General features: G+C 45.4%; 1 protein-coding gene across 2 annotated transcripts in view; it reads left to right on the forward strand.

The window, feature by feature from the left end:
* Positions 1-588: 588 nt before the first annotated feature.
* PGM2 (phosphoglucomutase 2) overlaps positions 589-22,838 on the forward strand; it is a 31,455-nt gene continuing 9,205 nt past the window's right edge. Inside the window, exons 1-10 of one of the 2 annotated variants that reach the window (XM_032400173.1) lie at positions 589-726; positions 5,988-6,155; positions 10,908-11,014; positions 15,076-15,160; positions 17,216-17,299; positions 17,424-17,617; positions 19,369-19,558; positions 20,295-20,392; positions 21,627-21,807; positions 21,896-21,989. In XM_032400173.1, the coding sequence (XP_032256064.1) occupies positions 637-726; positions 5,988-6,155; positions 10,908-11,014; positions 15,076-15,160; positions 17,216-17,299; positions 17,424-17,617; positions 19,369-19,558; positions 20,295-20,392; positions 21,627-21,807; positions 21,896-21,989 (1,291 nt within the window). In that variant the 5' untranslated portion in view covers positions 589-636. Of the gene's footprint in view, positions 727-5,987; positions 6,156-6,759; positions 6,984-10,907; positions 11,015-15,075; positions 15,161-17,215; positions 17,300-17,423; positions 17,618-19,368; positions 19,559-20,294; positions 20,393-21,626; positions 21,808-21,895; positions 21,990-22,838 lie in introns of those variants that run through there. The other variant, XM_032400174.1, reaches the window with a different exon arrangement.

Raw genomic sequence — 22,838 nt, forward strand, 5'->3', positions numbered from 1 at the left:
GACCCTCAGGATTTCTACATAGAGTGCCTGGGTGGCTCAGTTGTTAAGCGTCTGCCTTGGGCTCAGGTCATGATCCCAGGGTCCTGGGATCGAGCCCCGCATCGGGCTCCTTGCTCCTCAGGAAGCCTGCTTCTCCCTCTCCCACTCCCCCTGCCTGTGTTCCCTCTCTTGCTGTGTCTCTCTCTGTCAAATAAACAAATAAAATTAAAAAAATAATTTCTACATAATTTTCAGGCTCCTACCTGAGTTTACTCATCATTGGCCCCAGCACTGACAAGGTGCCTGGCACAATGAATAGCTGTTGTGTAGGTGGATGTGACCTGGGACCTTTCAGAGATGATGGTAAGGACTTTCTCAGCAACAACCTCCCCACCTCCACTACCCCGGCCCGCCTCCCGCCCCGGCTCCCCTGCCCCGTCCCCTTCCCCCTTCCCCCTTCCCCTCCACTGACCCAGGCCTCGGTCCCCCGAGAGGCGTTCGGGTGAACTGCAAGGAGGCGGAGCTTTCCTCCGGGACGCGGCCTTCCGCGTGGCCGGTTCTCCCCGCCCCCGCCTCTCCATGCCCCGCCCCCCCCTCCCGGCCCGGCCGGAAGGGCAGTCCCCGGGCCTCCCCAGCTTGGCTGCAGGCAGCGCGGGGATGGCAGCGGCGGCGACCGCGGCTCCGGGAGCCCCAGGCATGGACACCCGGCTGGACCAGGAGACGGCGCGATGGCTGCGATGGGACAGGGTGAGGGGCGCCAGGGGGTGGGAGCGTCCGGGGGAGGCGTGGGATCCTCTGCACCCCGCGGGCGCCCCCCTGACTTTCCTGCGGGGAGTGCGGGTGCCTGCGCTTCCTTCCCTCCCGCCGCTCGCAGCCGCCGGCCGCACGGCCCGAGGAATACCGGAGCTGCTGTACTGAATTTACGAATATGCAGATTACGAGCTGCTGGATGGGGAGACGCAAGCCGCCCCCGCGAGGCCACAGCTCGCGCCCTCAGCAGCCGGGCTCCCGCTGTGGGGAAGTGGGACCCACCCGGGCAGTTTGATGCTAGGCGCGGTCTCAGCGCATCCACACGGAGGAAGTAGAGTCACAAGCTGTATTACGGATCCAAGAGTGGGGAGTGGGTGCAGAGAGCCGGGGCAAGGTCAGCCCTCCGTCCCAGGTCACCGGGGAGCCGCAGAGAGAGCCGGGTAGCAAGCACCCGGAGTAAGGTGGTTGGGGCGCGGTCGCTAACTTTTTCTCCGGGCTGAGCTTTAAGTGGTTATTTAAAAGGTGCCCCGGGGAAAGCAAAGCGAGAGCTTAGGGCGGGAATCCCTCTGGATGTGAGCAGGGTTGTAAGATTGTAAAGTGGCTTGGGAGCAACTCAGAAAAACAAAGTTGTTTTTCTCATCAAACTCGGGAAGGCGGCGGAGGAGGAAGCAGGGGCGGCCAGGCCTCCTTGCACTTGGCCCTGCCTGTGGCAGATCCGAAGTTTGCCCGGGGAAAAGGTGTCCCGGGACAAAACCAGGCATCTGGCCGTCTGGGGCTGCAAGTGGGGGAGTGGGAGAGCGAGCCGGAGCTGATCTCGACTTGGCCGGGCCCAAGGGTCATGTCCAGTTGGGGCGTGCGCGCGTTCGTGTCACTCAGACCGCTGGCTCAGCCGTCCTTCCGCAGGCCGCCGTGCGTCCCCAGAGACCCAGAATCCTTCCGTCCATCCTGTGCCTTTTGCTCCTGGGAACTTTGCAGAGCAGTATTCCCATCCACCTCTCCCAGGTGCTCGGTTGTGAACACGGGTACTCCTGATGGGGCCCGCCTGGCTTCAGGCATCTTCCTCCCGTCTCTGGCTTTGCTGGAAAGATAGAAGGGGACTCCTTCACAGCACCGCTAGCTTTTCCCCTGTTCACTCTCTTAGGTGCTAGAGCAGAGAGAGAGAATCAGGGACCCAACTCCAGACAGTACCCCCTCTCTTGTCTGACTCTCCTACTTGCTCCTTGCGCATGCACTTTGTTTTCCCAGAATGTTCCTTGGCTCCTCTGCTGAACTTGTTGCTCGTGCTGTCATTCCTGTTTTAGGTCTGCACTTAAACGTGTTTTATGTAGACAGGCCTTCCCTGACAACCAGTGGTAAATTATGTCTCCCTAATACTATCTCTAGATTGGTCAAAAAACAAAACAAAACAGAACAGAACAGAACAGAACAGAACAAAACCTTGTTTGTAGGTGTATTTGTTTAATGTCTGGCCCCAGGGCTGACTTGAAAGGCAGGACTCGTGTTGGTAGCACAGCCCCTGTTCCAGGAGGGCCCAGTACTTGGTTTAATCCTTGGCTGTCCTGTCTTGAAATTCTTAAAACGTGTCAAACAAGGAGTCCCACGCTGTCATTTTGCCCTGGGCCCCGACAAGTTAAACAGCAGTTCCTGTCCACTTGCTCATTAATTTCCATGGTCACTAGGGCCTGATATGGTGCATGGCTCATACTTGCAGGGTGAAGGAAGGGAGGTGCGAGCTCTGGCGCCGGGGGCCAGGTCTTCCTCTTCACTTCCTGCCCCTGAATGAGAAATGAGAGCACATCCCCCACAGGATGCTATTGGCAACTTCTTGGGTGGTTTTTCTTTTTCTGGAAAGACAGTCTTGTAATTCTGTAGAGAAGGAAAATGTTTCCATTTCTGATAACTTAGTAACTTGAGGTGGGTAGAATCCTTTTTTTTTAGAGGAGGGGAGGGGCAGAGGGAGAGGGAGAGAGAGAATCTTAAGCAGGCTCCATGCTGAGCATGGAGCCCAATGCAGGGCTCGACCTCACAACCCTGAGATCATGACCTGAGCTGAAATCAAGAGTCAGGCGCTTAACCGACTGAACCACACAGGGGCCCCTAGAATCCTTTTAAAGTCATAATTGATAATGTGTTTTTCAATGAGCCTTTCCCTTTGAAGAAATAGAAACCTAATTTCCACAAAATGTTGTATCTGTATATGGAGAGAGAGTACCTCCCTGGGTAGAGGTAAAGGGATATTATTCTTTTTATTTATTTTTTTAAAGATTTTATTTATTTATTTTAGAGAGAGATAGCACAAGCAGGGGGAGAGACAGAGGGAGAGGGAGAGAGAGAATCCCAAGCAGACTCTGCACTGAACACAGAGCCTGTCGTGGGACCCAATCCCAGGACCCCGAGATCATGAACTGAGCGGAAATCAAGTGGACACTCAACTGACTGAACCACCCAGGCACCCCTCCTTTTTATTGTTAATTTCTACCACTCCTCTTGTTCTTTCCTCTCTTTCTTCCTCGGTTTGAGACAGATGCCAAGTGGGGAGCATCCTGCCAACCAAAAGCATTGCAGCGGTCTGCTCTGATTTCCCCCAGGGCCGCAAGGCAGGTGCCCTCTGCATTCCCACTCCGCCTTATCCCCACCTTCATCCCTGGTGTCTCTGCTATCAGCTTCGGTTACTCTCCTGGCTGATTCTGATCTCTGCCGCCCTCCTGACTTTGCAGTTCTAATCTCTCTGTCTCCTTTGGTTTCTCTCAGGCTATTTGGTCTTTAATGGCTATCAAAGGCCAGTTGGCATTTTCCACATCTACCCCGTGTACAGGAAACTCACCAGATATTGGGTGTGGCCTTGAAGTCTGTGTTTCCTCTTTCACTCAGCAAATATTTATTAAACCTCTTTTGTGTTCCAGATCTAAACCCTTCCTTGAGGGCACCTGCTCTGTGATCAGTGGCTATTGCTTTTAACCCAAAAGGTGGGGTTTTACCTGACCCCAAGGTGGAACAATCTGGAAATGCGGGATTACTTCCTCTTCACTTTTTATTGCAATGTTTTATTGCAATAGCATTTCAAAGTTTAATTACGTGGCATATCTTGGCTGCATGTTCAGTAGTTGGATGACGACTGTAAGAAAAAGTACTTGCTCTCTGGTTCCTCTGAACTCTTTTTTTTTTTTTAAAGATTTTATTTATTTATTTGAGAGAGAGAATGAGAGAGAGCACAGGAGAGCGGGGAAGGTCAGAGGGAGAAGCAGACTCCCTGCCGAGCAGGGAGCCCGATGTGGGACTCGATCCAGGGACTCCAGGATCATGACCTGAGCCAAAGGCAGTCGCTTAACCAACTGAGCCACCCAGGCGCCCTGGTTCCTCTGAACTCTTAATTTAAAAGCCTGATGTGGCATTAATGTGATTGTCATTTTCCTCCATTCTTAACATTTTCTGCAACTCTTGTACAAAGAAAATCAGGCAATGTAAAATGAACTTAAATGATTCATAGGAGTGTCTATTTGAAACAGCTAATATAATAGAGAAAGCACTAGATTAATGTTTAAGCAAGTCACTTAATCTCTGAGGCTTCTCCTCTGTAAATTGGGGTTTTTGTTATTTGTCTGCTTCTTGTGGTCATTGCAAGCTTCACATTTGACCAGGTATGTGAAAGAATTGTACAAATTAGAAGACACTACAATAGTAAGGTTTTGATTTAAACTGTATAATCTCGTAACTCTGTGGGAAAATTTGAAGATACTAGAGAAGAAAATGAACATTTGATTACAACTAAGTGCCAGGCAGAGAAAGATGTTTTACATTAATTTAATGCAAACCACCTCAGAACCACCTTGTAAAGGAGGTTCTAGACTGTTCCCATTTTACAGATGAAGAAACTGAGAATTCAAGAAGCAAAATAGTCGGGGCGCCTGGGTGGCTCAGATGGTTAAGCGTCTGCCTTCGGCTCAGGTCATGATCCCGGGGTCCTGGGATCGAGCCCCACATTGGGCTCCCTGCTCCGCGGGAAGCCTGCTTCTCCCTCTCCCACTCCCCCTGCTTGTGTTCCCTCTCTCGCTGTGTCTCTCTCTGTCAAATAAACAAATAAAATCTTTAAAAAAAAAAAAAAAAGAAGCAAAATAATCTACCCAAGTGCATCTAGTCAGTAGGTGACGGTATGGCTGGCATCCCATTCTGGATGTTAGACCCCAGAACCTAGGTGTTCATTCCATTTCTCCAAAAGCACTTGCCTTGGTGGGAAAGAAAATAACACAATATAAAGGAGAAAACTACTTCCTTCTAGTCACAACACTCCTGACACCAAATGTACAGGTTTTCCACACCGAGTTATTTTCTATGGATACCGACTGGGCATCCCACAATTTCACTCAATTCCGACACTCACCACCCGGACCCAGCACAGATCCCGCCCTCAGCTTAGGGGCTCAGCCCCACAAAACTACCCCCACCTCAGATGCCAGTCAAAAGCCCCAGGTTGTCACCTGTGTTTCTGACCAGCCAGTGATACATCAGGGGTACCCGTGGCCCCCTTCTCAGGCTTGATAATTTGCTAGAACGGCTCACTGAGCTCAGGGAAGCATTTTACTAATGATTACCAGTTTTCTTGGAAAGGATACAGCTCAGGAACAGCCAAATGAAAGAGCTGCATAGAACAAGGTGTGTGGGAAGGGGTGCCGAGCTTCCATGCTCTCCCAGCACCCCAGGTGTTCACCAGCTCCGAAGGTCTCTGACACCAGTTGTTGAGGGTTTTGGGGGGAGGTTCTGTTACCCTGGGCGGGATCAAATCTTTGGCCACTGGTGAGGGAACCCAGCCTCCAGCCCTCTAATCACTAGTTGGTTTCCCTGGCAACCAGGCCACTCCCTGGGCATAAACTCAGGTTTGGCGAATGGGGTTTATTATGAATAATAATAATAAAAGTTGTTCTCACCCCTACCACTCTGGAAATTCCAGCGGTTTTAGTTAGAAGCTCTATTCCAGGAGCCAGGGACAAAACGAAATGTATATTTCATATTGTATCACAGTATCACAGATTATAATTAAAAAATTGAATCACCTGAAACTAATGTAATGTGCAATTAAAAAAAAAACCACCTTACCTCCTATTTCAGATTTCAACATCATCGGAAACTGAGAAGCCATATGTGTAGGGCTTTTCAAATATATACCCCCTCTAGGTTAAGTTATTGTGAGTCTTTTTTTATATTTCAGATGTTTTATTCTGTTCTTCAGCTGGCTGTATGTCGTATACGTTTCTGTTCCGCAGAATCCTTTAACTTTGGAGTCAGCGAAACAACTAATGGCGGACGGTGATAAAGAAGAACTACAGAAATGTTTTGGGGCTCGAATGGAGTTTGGGACAGCCGGCCTTCGAGCTGCTATGGGAACGGGAATTTCTCATATGAATGACCTGACCATCATCCAGACTACACAGGTACCACGTGTTTATATTTCTTGGTTATTCTTAACATGTTCCCAGCGGTAAAGGATAAACTCAGGCATGTTAACAATTTTAAGCAAAAACCTGTTTGAATCGGGCCGTACCAAACTGGAAGTCATTACGAGCACCCCACTGGCAGGAGCTGGGAGAAAGACAGAGAAGAAGCAGAAGCAGAGCGAGGAAATTAATAGATTGGCTATAGCTCATGCGGTTGCCTGTTTTGGGAAAGTCTCTCTGGCTGTTAGTAATTGGCCGCCCTTAGGTTTTAATTTCTTAACCTTCAGGCATTTACAGGCTTGGGTTTGGGTTTGCTTCTATAGGCAATCAAGACATTAAAGCCTCCTCAGTCTAATGGCCTCCTTGTCTAATTAATATAACCCCGGGCTCCTGTTGTATTTGAGGGACCTATATTGTTTTAATTATGGCCAGGTCTTATGGGTTTGCCAAGGCCCAGGGAGTCACACATTTACTCTGTACAGTAGGCTTATGCAATTGGTGAAAGGGTACTTGTTTCAAAATTCATACAGCCTGCTTTTCTTTCTTTCTGTTTTTCTTTCTTCCTCCCTCCCTTTCTTCCTTTCTTCCTTTCTTTCTACAGAAATTTATTGAATGCCTACCAAGTGCCAGGCTTTGAAGATACAACAATGACTAAAACAGACAGATTCCCTCATGGAACTTTCATTCCAGTGCAAATCCACCAGCTAAGCTGACGACTTTTATGGTCTTGTACTTCTGCAATGGTGGTAGCGATGCACGCATTGAGAAGTTTCTCTAACGGCCAGAATAACCAGAAGCTGATTCTATTTCATGTTAATTGATAGTGTAGGTGGAAATTATTGCTGAGTTCCTTTGCCTTCATTTGTAAATTTTACTGTCAGAGTCTACACCCAACTTTTAGGAATAGAGATGAAACCTTTCTGTCATGAGGTATCTGGAGTTTTGTTTATGAAGGAAATGAGGAATAGATTATTCTGTTTCTTTCTATTTTTTTTTTTAAGATTTTATTTATTTATTTGACAGAGAGAGACACAGCGACAGAGGGAACACAAGCAGGGGGAGTGGGAGAGGGAGAAGCAGGCTTCTCGCTGAGCAGGGAGCCCGATGCGGGGCTCGATCCCAGGACCCTGGGATCATGACCTGAGCTGAAGGCAGACGCTTAACAACTGAGCCACCCAGGCGCCCCGATTATTCTGTTTCTTCAACTACTTAGACTTGTTAAAAATGAAGGCGACTTTAATTCTGAGGGGAAAAAAAGTCTAGAAAATTTGACTAATGATGATTATGTGTACCTTACATGTAGCTCCCAGCAGAAAAGGCAGACTTGGGCATGTTCTAGTGAAACCCTAATAAGAAGTCTTACATAAGGGTATGGGGTTGCCATGGAAACCCTGGCTCCAGCTTCCTGTTCAGCAATAGGGCTCCCTGAGATCTTTTTGGAGGGAAGGCTCAGAGTGGAGTGAGCCTGGGAATCCTGTTCTAGTTTATGGATAGCATGGAATTGTGCCACTGGGTAAGGTCGCCCTCTGCTCTAGGCTATATAACATACCACCCAAAACATAGTGGTTTTATACAACCACGTTTGTTTCGTTCACAAATCTATAGGTGGAGTTCAGTGGGGACAGCTCCCTTCTGCGGGACTTGGCACCACCTGAGCCCGCTCAGAAGCTGGAATCACTGAAAGCTCGTTCCCACTCATGTCTGCAGTCACTGCTGACTTTTGGCTGAGGTCTTAGCTGGGGCTGGAGGCCTCCGTGTGGCCTGGGCTTCGTACAGCGTGGCTCGGGGAGCGGCCGGTGAGAGCATCCAGAGACACTGTGCACAGGCGGCAGCTATGTTGATTTTGATGACCTAGCCTTGAAAGTCACACAAATTCACCTACTTCCATCATATTCTGTTTGTCAGTAGCGACTCAAGGAGGTTGTCCGTGTTCAAGGAGAGGGCACATAGACACTCACCTCTCAATGGAGGAATGTCGGTCCCATTAGAGGGGCACAGGAAATGGGATATATGCGCATGGCTGACACTGGAAAGTCTAGTTGGTTCCATCCCCTATTAGGCTTAATTGTTAGGGGATTCTGAGGGATTCTAGATGAACCCAGAGCCTATTCTCCTGTACTCATCTACATCTAATTTGTAAGTATGATGAAATCTATCCACAGAAAGGTCTTAGGCCCTATCTCATACATCTTCTGCCCTAGGGGAATTGGCCTCTTCTGGGAGTAGACCTTGTGATAGGTAAGAATCCTACAGAACTAAAATGAGTAGATCCTTTAAAGGTCAGCTGATTCAACCAGCCACTCCTTGTGATAATTTCCTCTATAGCCCCCACCACTTTCAAGTGATTATCCAGCCTACACTGGACCACTTACAGTAGGAGACAAGGATGTTCAGAGTTATGACAGTTTTATGAGATCGGCAGGTACATTTTTAAAGTCTTAGGAGTGGCTAATAATCAGCAAAAGAGGTTCCCAGAACAAACCGCCCAGGCTTCCATCCCCAGCCTGGGGTGGTGTCACCTGGCAGAAGGCGCTGGCTTTCTCTATGGTCTAGGCACTCTTGCTGCTGGTCTCCAGTGTGGACTCCTACCCTAATGGTGCCCCAAAATTCATCTGGGTGGATTTAAGAGGCAGATGTATGTGAGCCATAAACATCCCAGTGGAAACAGGGTAGAGAGTAGAGGGAAAGTTTTGTACTGTTTGCCTCATTGATAGAGGTTGTAATTTCCTCTAAGTTTACTTCACCAGGCCACCTCACATCGATGATGGAGTACTCACTGTCTTCTGGAATAGCCAATCTGTCTTTGGGTTGTTCTCATTAAAGAATGGTTTCGGGGCGCCTGGGTGGCTCAGTCGGTTAAGTGGCTGACTCTTGATTTCTACTCAGGTCATGATCTCAGGGTTGTGAGATCGAGCCTCACATCAGGCTCTGCGCTGGGTGTGGAACCTGCTTAAGATTCTCTCTCTCCCTCTGCCCCTCCCCCCTGCTCTAAACAAAAGACAAAAAAAATGGTTTTGTGATTTTGAGCTCAAATGTGTCTTCAGTTTTTACATATTGGTCATAGTTTGAGCTTTCGAAGCCATACAAAGTTCATTTTATGTCTCCTGTAGTAACATTTCAATTCCATAAACCTCCCTCAGCACACACTGAGTCTTTTCTCTAGAATAAACATCCCCTCTTCTCTTAGCCATTTTCTCAGGCCCTTAGTCTCAGCTGGCCCCAGTTATTGAGAGCAGTTTGGTGGTGTGAGGATTCTGGGCTCAGACTGAGTGCTTTTCGTGCCTTCGGACACTGGGGCCACAGCACGGGGATCGGCTGGGGCTGGGCAGAGGGTGCTGTCGCTGGTGTAAGCCTTCGAGGCATCTGGGTGCCTTCTGGAAAACCCACAAAACCAATGCACACGTGTCCTTCTTTGTATCACTCGACCTCAGAATATTTTTTTTTTAAGATTTTATTTATTTATTTGACAGAGAGAGACACAGCGAGCGAGGGAACACAAGCAGAGGGAGAGGGAGAGGGAGAAGCAGGCTTCCCGCTGAGCAAGGAGCCCAATGCGGGGCTCGATCCCAGGACCCTGGGATCATGACCTGAGCCGAAGGCAGACGCTCCACAACTGAGCCACCCAGGAGCCCCCAACGTAATATTTTTGTCTAAGAAAAATGAAAAGCATTCTCAGTTGGCACCGCTTTGGCAACAAAGCTGTGAAGGATCTCTCTTACCAAAAATAAAGAGTTATTATTTATTTTTTAAAAGACTTCCTTTAAGGGCGGGGACAAAAAAAAAAAAAAGACTTTCTTCAGTCCAGGTGAAATAAGTAATATTAGTCAGCCGCATTCTCTTTGTTCAAAATAAAAACCTATTTTGTCCAGTGATATAAACCTGTTGAATTCAAAGTTTACTGTTTTTCTAATCTTCCATATTTCCAATTGATGTGAGGTTATTTACTGCATCCACTGAGATTCAGGAATTGTGCATTCCATCAGCAGGTGGCAATAGCCCAAATTCTGCACAATTTTTATATGTATAATTGGCTGCGCCATGTAATTGGACTGATAAGGCCTCCATAAAAGCTCACCTGCTAGAAAACAAGACCACAAGTAGAACAGGTTTAGATCAGATAATTGTCAAAAACTTATAAAACATACTAAGTTTCTTTGACTTACTGATGTTACTGAGCAGGCAGAAATGTCTGAAACACCTCCTTTTCCTCAGACATTTTAGAACTTGTGTGAAGGGAGGAACATAGACCTTGAAGGAAAGTGATAAAAATAATGCTCATAACAGCAAACAAATAGTTCTTAGTGGGTGTTGGATTGTCAGCACTCAGCAGGTTTTAATTAATTTAATCCTAAAAACAGCCCTTTGAGGTAGGTACTGTTGTTTTGCTGTTTTACAGAACAGGAAACTGAGCCACCAAGTGACTAAGGGATTTGTCATTTGCTCTCGTAGGTGGCAGAGTAGAATATGAGCCCACAGATTCTGTGTGCTTTTAAACCCTTGCCCTGTACCACCTCTAACCGGACCCAGACAGAAATCCAGGCTCTGCTCTTCATGTGTCTGGGCAAGCCCCTCTGAGCCTTAGCTTTCCCATCTATACAATGGGATTCCTTAGCAAAGTTGATCTGGGGGGTTACCAATAATAGACACGAAGTGTCTAGCACAGTGCCTCATACATATAGCTAGACAATAAATAAAACTGTTATTTTCTTATTGTTCAGTTTGTTTAATTATCCATGGGATATTTTTTAGGGATTTTGCAGATACCTGGAAAAGCAATTCAGTGACCTGAAGCAAAGAGGTGTTGTGATCAGCTTTGACGCTCGAGCTCATCCACCAAGTGGAGGCAACAGCAAAAGGTATTGAAAGATACGTAAGAAACCATTTTTTGTAGTGTATTTTGTGGTTTTATTTTTAATCACTTCGCATACATTTGTCAGCCACATTGCTTATCTATAGAAATGATGAGTACATTCCGTTTGCAACGTTTCCGAATTCTGGTTTTACGTTTGGGTTTAAAAGAATGAAAGTATTCATACAAAAGAGAATTTAAGATCTGTCTAAAAGACAGACATTTTTTAAAGGGGCAACATTATTTCTCCCTCTCGCCTTCTTCCAGTTGTCATTTTTCTTCTTCCCCCACTATGCATAAGCCGCCTGAGCTCCTTCCCATTTCTTGAGCACCTGTTTTCAGCTGCTTTCTTGTATCATTCCCAAACCACCGGGACTCTCATGTAACCACAGGCAGGTGATGATGCAGATGCAGATGACGATGATGTTGATGATGATAGTAAGAGCTGCAATTACTTGAGTGCTGGGTGTGAATGAGGCCCTTAGGTATTTACTCATTCAATTCTCACAACAACCTATAAAGTGCGTACTTTTATCTCCATGCTCTAAGATCGTGAAACAGGCGAAGGAGCCACAATTTCAGCATCAAGAAGCTGACACCAGAAGTAATCATCTTACACGTCATGAGCTGTGCAGTCTGTCACAACTACTCAACTCCGGCACAGAGCACAAGCGCAGCCCTAGGTCATACGCACGGAATGGGCATGGTGGTGTCCCAATAAAGCTTTATTTACAAACGGGCCGTAGGTCGCCACCGCCCGCTCTTAATCATGTTACATGACCCTCTTTTTCACTTGAACACGTCCCCTATTATGATGAATTTTTACTCCAGAGTATATGTATTAGTAGTTTCTTAGGTTGGAAGAACATACAAATATTTAATATTAATGAAAAGTCTCATTACCTTTACAGCGCAGAATGAGTTCATAGAGTCCTTTTTTTTTTTTCAAGATTTTTATTTATTTATTTGACAGAGACATAGAGAGTGAGCACAGATAGGCAGAGCGGCAGGCAGAGGGAGAGGGAGAAGCAGGCTCCCCGCTGAGCAGGGAGCCCGACTCGGGACTCGATCCCAGGACCCTGAGGTCATAACCTGAGCCGAAGGCAGATGCTTAACCCACTGAGCCACCCAGGTGCCCCTCCTTTTTTTTTTTTTAAGATTTTATTTATTTACTTGAGAGAGTGTGAGAGACAGAGCATGAGCAGGGGGAAGCGCTAGAGGCAGAGGGAGAAGCAGGCTCCCCACTGAGCAGGGAGCCCGATGTGGGACTCGATCCCAGGACCCTGGAATCATGACCTGAGCCCAAGGCAGATGCCCAACCAACTGAGCTACCCAGGCGCCCCGAGTTCATAGAGTCCTAATCTTTGCCCATGAGGAGCTTCTAATCTAAGAGAGAAGCATTGATGGGAACAAATGTGCAGCTCTGAGGAAGGGAGTATGGCCAGGGCATAAGATTAGATGCTGTCAGCTCCCAGACTGAACTCAGAATGACGTAAGATTTTTGCCTTTTTTTTTTAAGATTTTATTTATTTATTTATTTACTTACTTACTTACTGAGAAAGCACAAGCGAGGGGGAGAAGGACAGAGAGGGAGAGAGAGAACCTCAAGCAGACTCTGTGCTGAGCCTGAAGCCCCACAGGGGCTCGATCTCAGGACCCTAAGATCATGACCTGAGCCAAAATCAAGATTTGGATGCTAAACCAACCCAGCCATCTAGACACCCTGTTAAGATTTTTGCTCTTAAGCTGCAGGCTCAAAAATGTGGTTTTAGTCAACAAAGCAAGAGAGAAGCCGTAGCTCGACGTTTATGAGAGAGACATAGTATAAGCCAGAATATCAGTTTGTCAGTTTTTAGTTAGTGAGCTTACAGTTAGAATTAGGTCATACGCGGGGTGCCTGGGTGGCTCAGTCGGTTAAGCATCTGCCTTCGGCTCAGGTCATGATCCCGGGGTCCTGGGATCGAGCCCTGTGTCCGGCTCCCTGCTCAGTGGGGAGCCTGCTTCTCCCTCTCCCTCTGCTGCTCCCCCTGCTGTGCTCTCTAACTCTCTGTCAAATAAATAAATAAAACCTTTAAAAAAAAAAATTAAGTCATAAGCGTGCTTTCCTGGCCCCGGGGTTGGGCCACTTCCTGCAGCCAGAGCATGTGCGGTGCACAGATGTGGCTAATTGTACCTGTGGAGCTTCTGAAGTTGCTTCTTTGTAGGCTGACTCTCCTGCTTCTGGTTGATGCATCCTTCAGATGTGTTCACGTTGTTGACTAAGGCATGGATATTTCTTACTCTGGCCTCGGAGCCATATCATTTCCGGAAAGTGACTGCTCTGTGAGTTTATGGCTCAAGTCTCCGGGTTTGATGGGATGGAGTGGAGCTCAGGGTCGCTCTCTATCCCCTACAACATGCAAGACATTCAGCGATAGTAGCATAAATATTAAACCAGTACACGGTCAAACATTCACAGTAAGCAAATGGAATCTTATTAAAGAGTCAGAAATGATTGCAGGCACAGAATTTTACGTAGGAACTGTTTGTTAGTCCTCTAATCTTCCAATTTTAAATATCTGGTGGGGAACATAAACACATAAACAGTAACTGTCAAGCATATGCAGAGAGCACATTAATTGAATCTTTCCTGTGCAGATTTGTAACTTAGTTTGTATATATAATGTATACGTTGAGTGTCTCCCTTGCTTCTTTCAAGAAAGCGACTTTAAAGTCAGCCAGAACACAAGAGAAACATTTCATGAGGGTGAAAGTGACATCAGTTTGAAGTCACTTCAGTTCGAATGAATACAGTTTAGACCTACTTCAGATTTTTATTAAAATTGTTTTTGCTGTATTTTATTATTTTTATGAGTTTCCCTTATGTGGATGTTTTTTTTTTTTTCCACTGTCAAAATCATGTTTGTATTACTGTGGATCCTAGGAATTTTAACGCTCAAGTTGTGAAAACACAGAGATCTCTTTGTGCCCAGCCAGCTCCCAGAAAGTGTTGACTAAAGCTGGTGCTCAAGAAATATTTGGGAAGAGAATGAATACATATCTGCTTGTTTAATCCTGTAATGGTATAATGTGGTTCAATGGAAGTAAACTGCTCAGTTTTTGTGATAAAATATCTTACCCCAAGGCTGAAGAAAGATTTGATGCCCAGTTCTGTGTCCTGTCCTAAGAAAAATATCAGCATCAAAGATTTAAGTCTTGTTTTATCTATTTTTTTTTTTAAAGATTTTATTTATTTATTTGACAAGAGAGAGACAGAGAAGGAACACAAGCAGGGGGAGTGGAAGAGGGAGAAGCAGGCTTCCCGCTGAGCAGGGAGCCCGATGCGGGGCTCGATCCCAGGACCCTGGGATCATGACCTGAGCTGAAGGCAGATGCTCAACGACTGAGCCACCCAGGCGCCCCTTAAGTCTTGTTTTAAAGGGCCGAATGGAGCCACGATGTGTCTGTGCCCTGTGTATATATCACATGCACACTCACATACATATGCCAATATACCTCATATTTCATGAGACGACATCTCATCAGATGCTAGTCTGTGTGGCTTATATTGGGCTGTGAGAACTTTAGACGAGCGTTTCTCAGCCTCTGCCCTGTTGACATGTGACGTCATACTGGGCTGGATACTTCTTTGTTGGGGCCTGCTGTGTGCATTGTAGGATGTTTGGCAGCATCCCTGGCCTCTAGCCTGCTAGTAGCACCCTACCCTGCTCCCCAGTGACAATCAAAAACATCTTGGACATTTCAGATGTCCCACAGGGGCAGAATTGTCCTTGGCTGAGAACCACCGAGATGGAATTGAAAACCTTGGGTGCGGGCCTCGCTCAGCTGCTGTGTGACTAATTGACATGGGACAACTTGTCTGGCTTTTCTTGGCTTTAGTCCCATTTCTGTAAAACAAAGGGGTAGAGCAAGATGACTTCTAAGATTCCTCCAACTTGAGTGTCCTATGCCAATGGAAATAGAATGAATGAACCTGAAGAAGGGGTCGAGCATTCATTTCCTTCTTCACCGTCATCCACAGTCCTGACACCCTACTCTCCTTTCTCCCCCATCACGCTGCATTTCCAGATTTGCCCGACTAGCTGCAACCACATTTATCACTCAAGGGATTCCTGTGTACCTCTTTTCTGGTATAACCCCAACCCCCTTTGTGGTAAGTAACCCTTTCTTTTTATAATTTTCTGTCACGGGATCAGGGATGGGATGTGGCTGCATTTTATGGTCTTTAAGCTATTAGGATTTGGGTATTTATATGACGGAAGAGCCCCTTAGCATTTCTCAGGCATTCTCTCACCCCTCTGGGTATGTTCTCCCCACATTCTAATAATATTTCTCTGGTGTTCAACTCCTGATGCATCAGAGTTTATTTTTTTCTCAGTGCTATTTTCCTTTTTAACATTCAAAGGATATTTTAACTAGTTAGCGAAATGTCTTTTGTTTGTTGTCTCTGTTTTCATTTGGTTTGTATTTCTTTTTCTCACTGGCACAATTAGGAAACTTCTTGGGTCGAAATCTGAATTCACCTCAAACCATGCCTCACCCTGAATATTTTTGACAGGTCAACGCACCAGCTTTTTATACACGTTTTGTTCTAAGTACTATTCATGACCAGAACATGAAGAATGCTTGGCATATTTTAGTAAGATTTTTTCAATCAGATCCTTCACGTAGCAAAACCTAAAGAAAAAGACAATAGGGACTATGACAGCTGTTGTTTTTAAGCATGGGGCCGGATGCTGAGAATATATGTTTTTAAAGATTTTATTTATTTATTTATTTGACAGAGAGAGACAGCGAGAGAGGGAACACAAGCAGGGGGAGCGGGAGAGGGAGAAGCAGAGAGCCTGAAGCGGGGCTCGATCCCAGGACCCTGAGATCATGACCTGAGCCGAAGGCAGACGCTTAACGACTGAGCCACCCAGGTGCCCCTGAGAATATATGTTTTTAGAAATTAAGCCAAAAACATGAGTAGAGTGCAGTTCCTCCCATCGGGTGGAGAAGAGAGTGAGTCAGTACAGAAGCCGGCTCTGCAGTTTGACGTTCACTGGTTCTGGTGCACTGACAGGTAGATGCAGCATCTCCCAGACTGTAAATAACTCAGTAGACACGCAATGTCATGTCCAAACGTAGCTAGGATTTCATTGTTTTATGGAAAAACTGCAATGTGTTCAAGCATCCTTGGTCTTCTGTACAATGTCAGTGTTGACTGCTATTATTTTTCTATCAGACATGAATTATATGAGTGTCGCATGACCGTTTTCCTGTGCTGTGGAGTGGTTCTCCCCTCTTCTTTGCTTGGGGGATATAAAATAACTCCTAAAGGGACAAATGACCACAGAGATTCTTGGTGGGAGGCTGGAGGGGGCCAGATGGCTAGAACCTCAGGCTCCCTGTGTGTAGTAAATCTCACATGCGGCCGTAGGGAGAAGCTCGCCACTCCCCCCATCTGGGGAGGGGAAGTCTTGTAAAGATGAGAGCTGAGTATTTACAAGAAAGGGATTTCTAACCTTGGGGCGGGAGATGAGTGAGCAGGCTGTAGGAGCAACCCATCATTTCTTCAACATTACCCTGCCCTGTTCCCTAAAAGCAAATGGGAAAGAAGAGAAAGCAGTTGGAGGGAAGAAACAGAATCCATAAGCTTCTGTCCCAAGCAGAAGGCGGAAAAGAGTGTGAGATGAAGGATTAGACCTTCTTTTTGTTTGAACAGATTGCTGGTTCTACCAAGTGGAAGACAGAATGAGAAGAAAGTACCTGGGGGGGCACCTCGGTGGCTCAGTCGTTGAGCGTCTGCCTTTGGCTCAGGTCATGATCTCAGGATCCTGGGATCGAGCCCCGCATTGGGCTCCCTGCTCAGCGGGAAGCCGGCTTCTCCCTCTCCCACTCCCCCTGCTTGTGTTCCTTCTCTTGCTGTGTCTCTCTCTGTCAAATAAATAAATAAAATCTTTAAAAAAAAAAAAAAGAAGAAGAAGACACCTAGGAAAATACTCAGCTGTCTTATTGGGGTGTATGTTCCACAATTTTGAGCAGTCACCTAAGGATCATACAGATATACTCGAGTGTGGCACAAAAATATGGAATGACACCTTTTTATGATGTTTCTCTATTACGTGTATTAAAAGAGAACTAGTTGATACAAACAGTATACAATACCCAGACTAAGGATATCTGATTTTTTGCTTAAAACTGTTGTTGTTTCTTGTCTTTACAGCCCTACACGGTATTGCATTTGAAACTTTGTGCTGGAATCATGATAACTGCCTCCCACAATCCAAAGCAGGATAACGGGTACAAGGTATTCTGCTTTTTCGCTCCATCCCTACGTCTTTCTGTATGCATCCCGTACCTTTACGGTGTAGGTACAGAGGCTTTATTTCCATTAACCCTAAGCCATCTGGCTATGTGCCTGCCTTCTCCAGGTCTACTGGGACAACGGAGCTCAGATCACTTCTCCTCATGATAAAGGGATTTCTCAAGCTATTGAAGAAAATCTGGAGCCATGGCCTCAAGCTTGGGACGATTCGTTAATTAATGGCAGTCCACTGCTTCGTGACCCAAGTGCTTCCATTAACAAGAGCTACTTTGAAGACCTTAAAAAATACTGTTTTCACAGGTAAATGGATTGTAAACTCATCTCACGTGAGTTAAAATAATGTGATTCAGCCAAAGTCTTTCAGTTTTCATTCAGTTTTTCTCTCCAGTTGGTACATATAATGTAGCTGCATCTGATTTTAGAGGCCGTATGTCAGGGGTCAGCGATTTTTCTTGAAAGGACAGATAATACATAGTTTTGGCTTTGTGAGCCACTATATTACAACTCTCCAAATCCGCTGTGGTGGGAGGAAGGCAGCTGTGGGTGGTACATGAATGAATGAGCACAAACATAGCGAGGTTCCTAAAAAATTTTATTTACAAAAGCAGGTGGCTGGCTTTTCGGCCATAGTTTGCTGACCTTGGTTGTAGAATCACACACACACACGTATGTGAGTGTGTGTTTGCATATATGTATATTAAAAAAAGCTTTGCTGAGAGGTGGCAAAAGGAAACACTGATGTTTTTTCTCTTTCCAAAAATTTTTTGTGCATATGCTAGCATATTCTATGTGTAATATGTTTCAAGACCATAGATAGGAATATAGCATGCATGGAGTTTGTTCTGTGCCTTTTTCCCCCAGTTAATTTGTCATGGGCACCTTCTGTGTTAGCCCCTATTAGTCCTGACTCTTTCGTTGTAACGGCTGATGTACCCACGTATGTAACCCTGGGACGCAGACTCAGGACGTACAGTTAGGTAAGTGGCAGTGACCGTGTGTGTAACCCAGGGACACAGACTCAGGACGTGCAGTTAGGTAAGTGGCAGTGAGCGTGTATGTAACCCAGGGACACAGACTCAGGACGTACAGTTAGGTAAGTGGCAGTGACCGTGTGTGTAACCCAGGGACGCAGACTCAGGACGTGCAGTTAGGTAAGTGGCAGTGACCGTGTGTGTAACCCAGGGACGCAGACTCAGGACGTACAGTTAGGTAAGTGGCAGTGAGCGTGTGTGTAACCCAGGGACGCAGACTCAGGACGTGCAGTTAGGTAAGAGGCAGGGACCGTGTATGTAACCGAGGGACACAGACTCAGGACATACAGTTAGGTTAATGGCAGTGACCGTGTATGTAACCCAGGGACGCATCTATGTTTAAGGTGTTCCATCCCGTTTTGTAAAAAGGGACATTTTGAAAATCATTTTGAAGCTAGTAGAGAGTATTAGGAGCCGGGGTGCTGCCATTGCCATGGGCCGGCACCCTCGGGCAGCCGTGAGTCTCTTCTGGAACCTGAGCCCCGAGTTCTTTCTTGAGTCCCACTCTAGGTGTGAAAGCTGTCTAGTAAAACAAACTCTGAAAGTCATCAGATTTACTGAAAATAACTAGAGAGTAAAATTTAAAACTTGAATATGTTGGGGGTAGAGTATATATTTGGGAAAGAGTGGATAAGTTTTGCTTCTTTTTTTTTTAAAGATTTTATTTATTTATTTATTTGACAGAGAGAGACACAGTGAGAGAGGGAACACAAGCAGGGGGAGTGGGAGACGGAGAAGCAGGCTTCCTGCAGAGCAGGGAGCCTGATGCGGGGCTCGATCCCAGGACCCTGGGGTCATGACCTGAGCCAAAGGCAGACGCTTAACAACTGAGCCACCCAGGCGCCCCGCTTTTTTAAAATGGAATTAGAAAGATAGTCGGTTGTCTTGTACCTTCTTAATACATTGATTTCTTACTTTCTTAGGAATCTGGTTCCTTGATAACAGAGCTTCTAGTTTTGCAAGCCATACTTGCATCTTTCATCTATATTTTATCCTTTTCCATGGCATGTTTAATCCCAGGAGTGTGAACAGAGAGACGAAGGTGAAGTTTGTGCACACCTCTGTCCATGGCGTGGGTCATGAGTTTGTGCAGTCGGCTTTCAAGGCTTTTGGCTTTGCTCCTCCTGAGGCTGTTCCCGAACAGAAAGATCCCGATCCTGAGTTCCCAACAGTGAAATACCCGAATCCTGAGGAGGGTAAAGGTGTCTTGGTAACCTAATCTTTTTTGTTCTAAAACTTACCTGTTATATCCAAAATTCTTACTATCAAGTAAAATAACTTTTTATGTGTTTTCATTGTGCTGAACAAAAAACCCAGCTTCATCATGAGAAATATTTATATGTGTTAGTCATCCATTTCTGACAGGAACCTTCAAAATACATATCTTAGCATCAGGATGTGAGAGCTGAAATCAACATCATATTTTAAATTGAATTAAATTTAAATTGAGTTTACTGTGCTTTCTAAATGTGAAAAGGGAACAGTAATAGAATAGATATTCATCACATGATTTTTATTCCTTAATTTTTTTATTCCTTAATTTTTATTCCTTAATTTTTCTAATATGAAGTAATGCTATTTAAATTATAGTTCCTTCAACCTTTTTAAAGGTTAGGGTAGCAACCATATTCAGAAAGTCCATTTATTTTGGTTTGTTTTTGAGGTTGATCACTTGGCAAGGCCTAGAAATACCGGTCCAGCCACATACACGCTCTCGGATGGGGGGTGAATCCCACGGGCAGGTGTGGGTCATGTGTTGATGTTCCCATTACCTGACCTCTGGCTTAGGAAGTAATAGGTGACCAGCCAAGACCAGCTCCAGAAATAAAATTCTGCCTTCGTTTGGGGAAAGTTCTTTTAGTTCTTAAAGAACTGAATGTTTTTAAAGACTGCAATATGCCCGATTCTTGATTGAAGTAATCTTTTATTTTCCTACTCTTTTTCAGACTTTATCTTTTGCCTTGGCTGACAAAACCAAGGCCAAAATCGTTTTAGCAAATGATCCGGATGCTGATAGACTTGCTGTGGCAGAAAAGCAAGACAGGTACAATTGATTTTGGTGACCTATCTAATAGAAAACATAACGGGGTGACATCTTCGGCAGTAAAATGTTCTTGGGGAGACTGGACCTATTGGGAAATATTTACCATTTATTATACAAATTGTCACTGAACCTCTAACATACAGCAAAATGCTGTTCTGGGGGCCAGCATCATGCCGAGTAAACCAGCCCAGGATGTACTTGGAATTGAAAGTACTATTTATCTTCTCTCATTTCATCATTGATTTTATTATAATTAATGATTCAGTCCCTAATGCCAGCAAGTCCTTTGTTTGGAGTTGGCTTTACAGTGTAGTATTTGCTAAAGGGTTTGGCAAAGGAGCTGGACCTTCAAGGAAATGTTGAATTTAGGTTGAGCAGACCGGAGAGGAATAGCAGTTGGATACCCAGTGTTTAAGACAAGTTTGACCATAGAGTTTGTCCAGAATTAATAGGACATAAGTGGAGAGAAAAGATGAAAGGCAGGCAGGGTCCAAGCAGTTTTGGGTGTCAAACAGCACATGTGATGTTTGGGGAGTAGTGGGGTGCTGCCAAAGGGTTGGGGTTTTTATTTATTTATTTAAACTTTTTTTAGAGAGAATGAGGGAGAGGTCATGATCTGAGCCTAGATCAAGAGTCGAAAGCTTAACCTACTGAGTTACCCAGGCGTCCCAAAGGATTAGGGTTTCAGATTGTGATCAAACAGATTCAATTCTAATCACTTTCTAGAAAGTTCACCCAGGATGATACCTGTTGAAACACGAAATGTACTTCTAGCTATGCGGACTATGGAAAAGAGAATAAGTCCCACATCTGTTTTCTGGTGTCCTGATCATTTTAGTATGAACTTGTTCTTGAGGCATGCTAGGCTATTGCCCTCCCAGAATCCTCAATACTGACCAGACCAAAAATTGAGATACACAGACTATTATCCTGAGGTGGGATCTTGCCGGCATATTTCTATCATCTTTAAAACCAAAGCTTTTGCCAAAGACAAATAAAAGCGTTGTATACCCTCCCTCCAGAGATGGGAGGTTTGAGCAAACCAGTTGAGACAGAGTAGCTGCTTAGATGTTTGTGAAGTGACAGTCACGTTTCCAACCAGTTCTTTAAACAAGAAAGATAAGAGCACTTGCAGAAACCACTCTGAGCCTTGTTTGGCTTAATTGTCCTGTCCCAGTGACTTCCAGCATCTCTCTTAAGATCACAGCAAAGCATTGGTTGTTTTTTCTTTCAGTGGTGAATGGAGAGTGTTTTCAGGCAACGAGTTGGGGGCCCTCTTGGGCTGGTGGCTTTTTACTTCTTGGAAAGAAAAGAACCAAGATCACAGTGCCCTCAAAGACTTATACATGTTGTCGAGCACCGTATCCTCCAAAATCTTGCGAGCCATTGCCTTAAAGGAGGGCTTTCACTTTGAGGTAACGTGTTTCTGGGACTTCCTCTCAAATTTCTTTGGCTCTGTACAAGGTCTCAGGCATTTCTTTCTCTTCTGGGTTACCCCTTTAGGAAACACTAACTGGCTTTAAGTGGATGGGAAACCGAGCCAAACAGCTAATAGACCAGGGGAAGAATGTCTTATTTGCATTCGAAGAAGCTATCGGTAAGAAGTGATAATGGTGATTGTAGCATTAGCTAATATATAGAGTGCAAATAAATGGAATTTGGATTGGGGTTCAGAAAACTAACAGAAGACCAGGAGTACACTGGCGCTCAAAGAGTGTTGGACCGTCCTACCCTAAAATTGGCTTCTCAAATTTTCTTTCAGCTAAAAAGAATATCTCACAAATAACCAAGCCATTAATGTAAGAAAGTGAGTCCTTTCCCTGCATGAAAACAGTGATGTTCTGCACTTGGGTGGTTGGAGCTCAGGACCCCACATATTTTGGGGAGTGGTGGTATTCCCTCAACTGCGGTGTTGATCTCCGCATCTGATATGGTTCACTCCTCTTCCGAAAGTGCTGGGCGGAAGTCTGTCCAGAGGAAAGGAGAGGACTTGGTTGTGGGGCTTTCATCAAAGTGACTGTCACCTGAAAGGACAGCTCCAAGTCCAGCCAGAATGACTGAGAAACATTTGTCTTAAATTGTCAGCATAGGTGAGGAGAAAGGGGAGCTAGGTAGAAAAACTTGAAATTCAGATGTTTGTGTGGGGGATTTTTTAGCTGTTTGGTTCGTAAAAGCTATTATACCTTATACTTATATAAGAAGACTCATCTGGGGGTGCCTGGGTGGCTCAGTCAGTTAAGTGTCTGACTCTTGGTTTCAGCTCAGGTCATGATCTTAGGGTCCTGGGATAGAGCCCCAAGTTGGGCTCCCTGCTCAGTGGGGAGTCTGCTTGAGATTCTTTCCCTCTGCCCCTCCCCCCACTCTCTTTCTCTCTGTCTCTGTCTCTCTCCCTCTTTCAAATAAATAAATCTTTTTTTATTTTTATTTTTAAAGATTTTATTTATTT

The sequence above is a fragment of the Phoca vitulina genome, unplaced genomic scaffold, assembly GCF_004348235.1.
Source record: "Phoca vitulina isolate PV1807 unplaced genomic scaffold, GSC_HSeal_1.0 scaffold3, whole genome shotgun sequence".
NCBI lineage: Eukaryota > Metazoa > Chordata > Mammalia > Carnivora > Phocidae > Phoca > Phoca vitulina.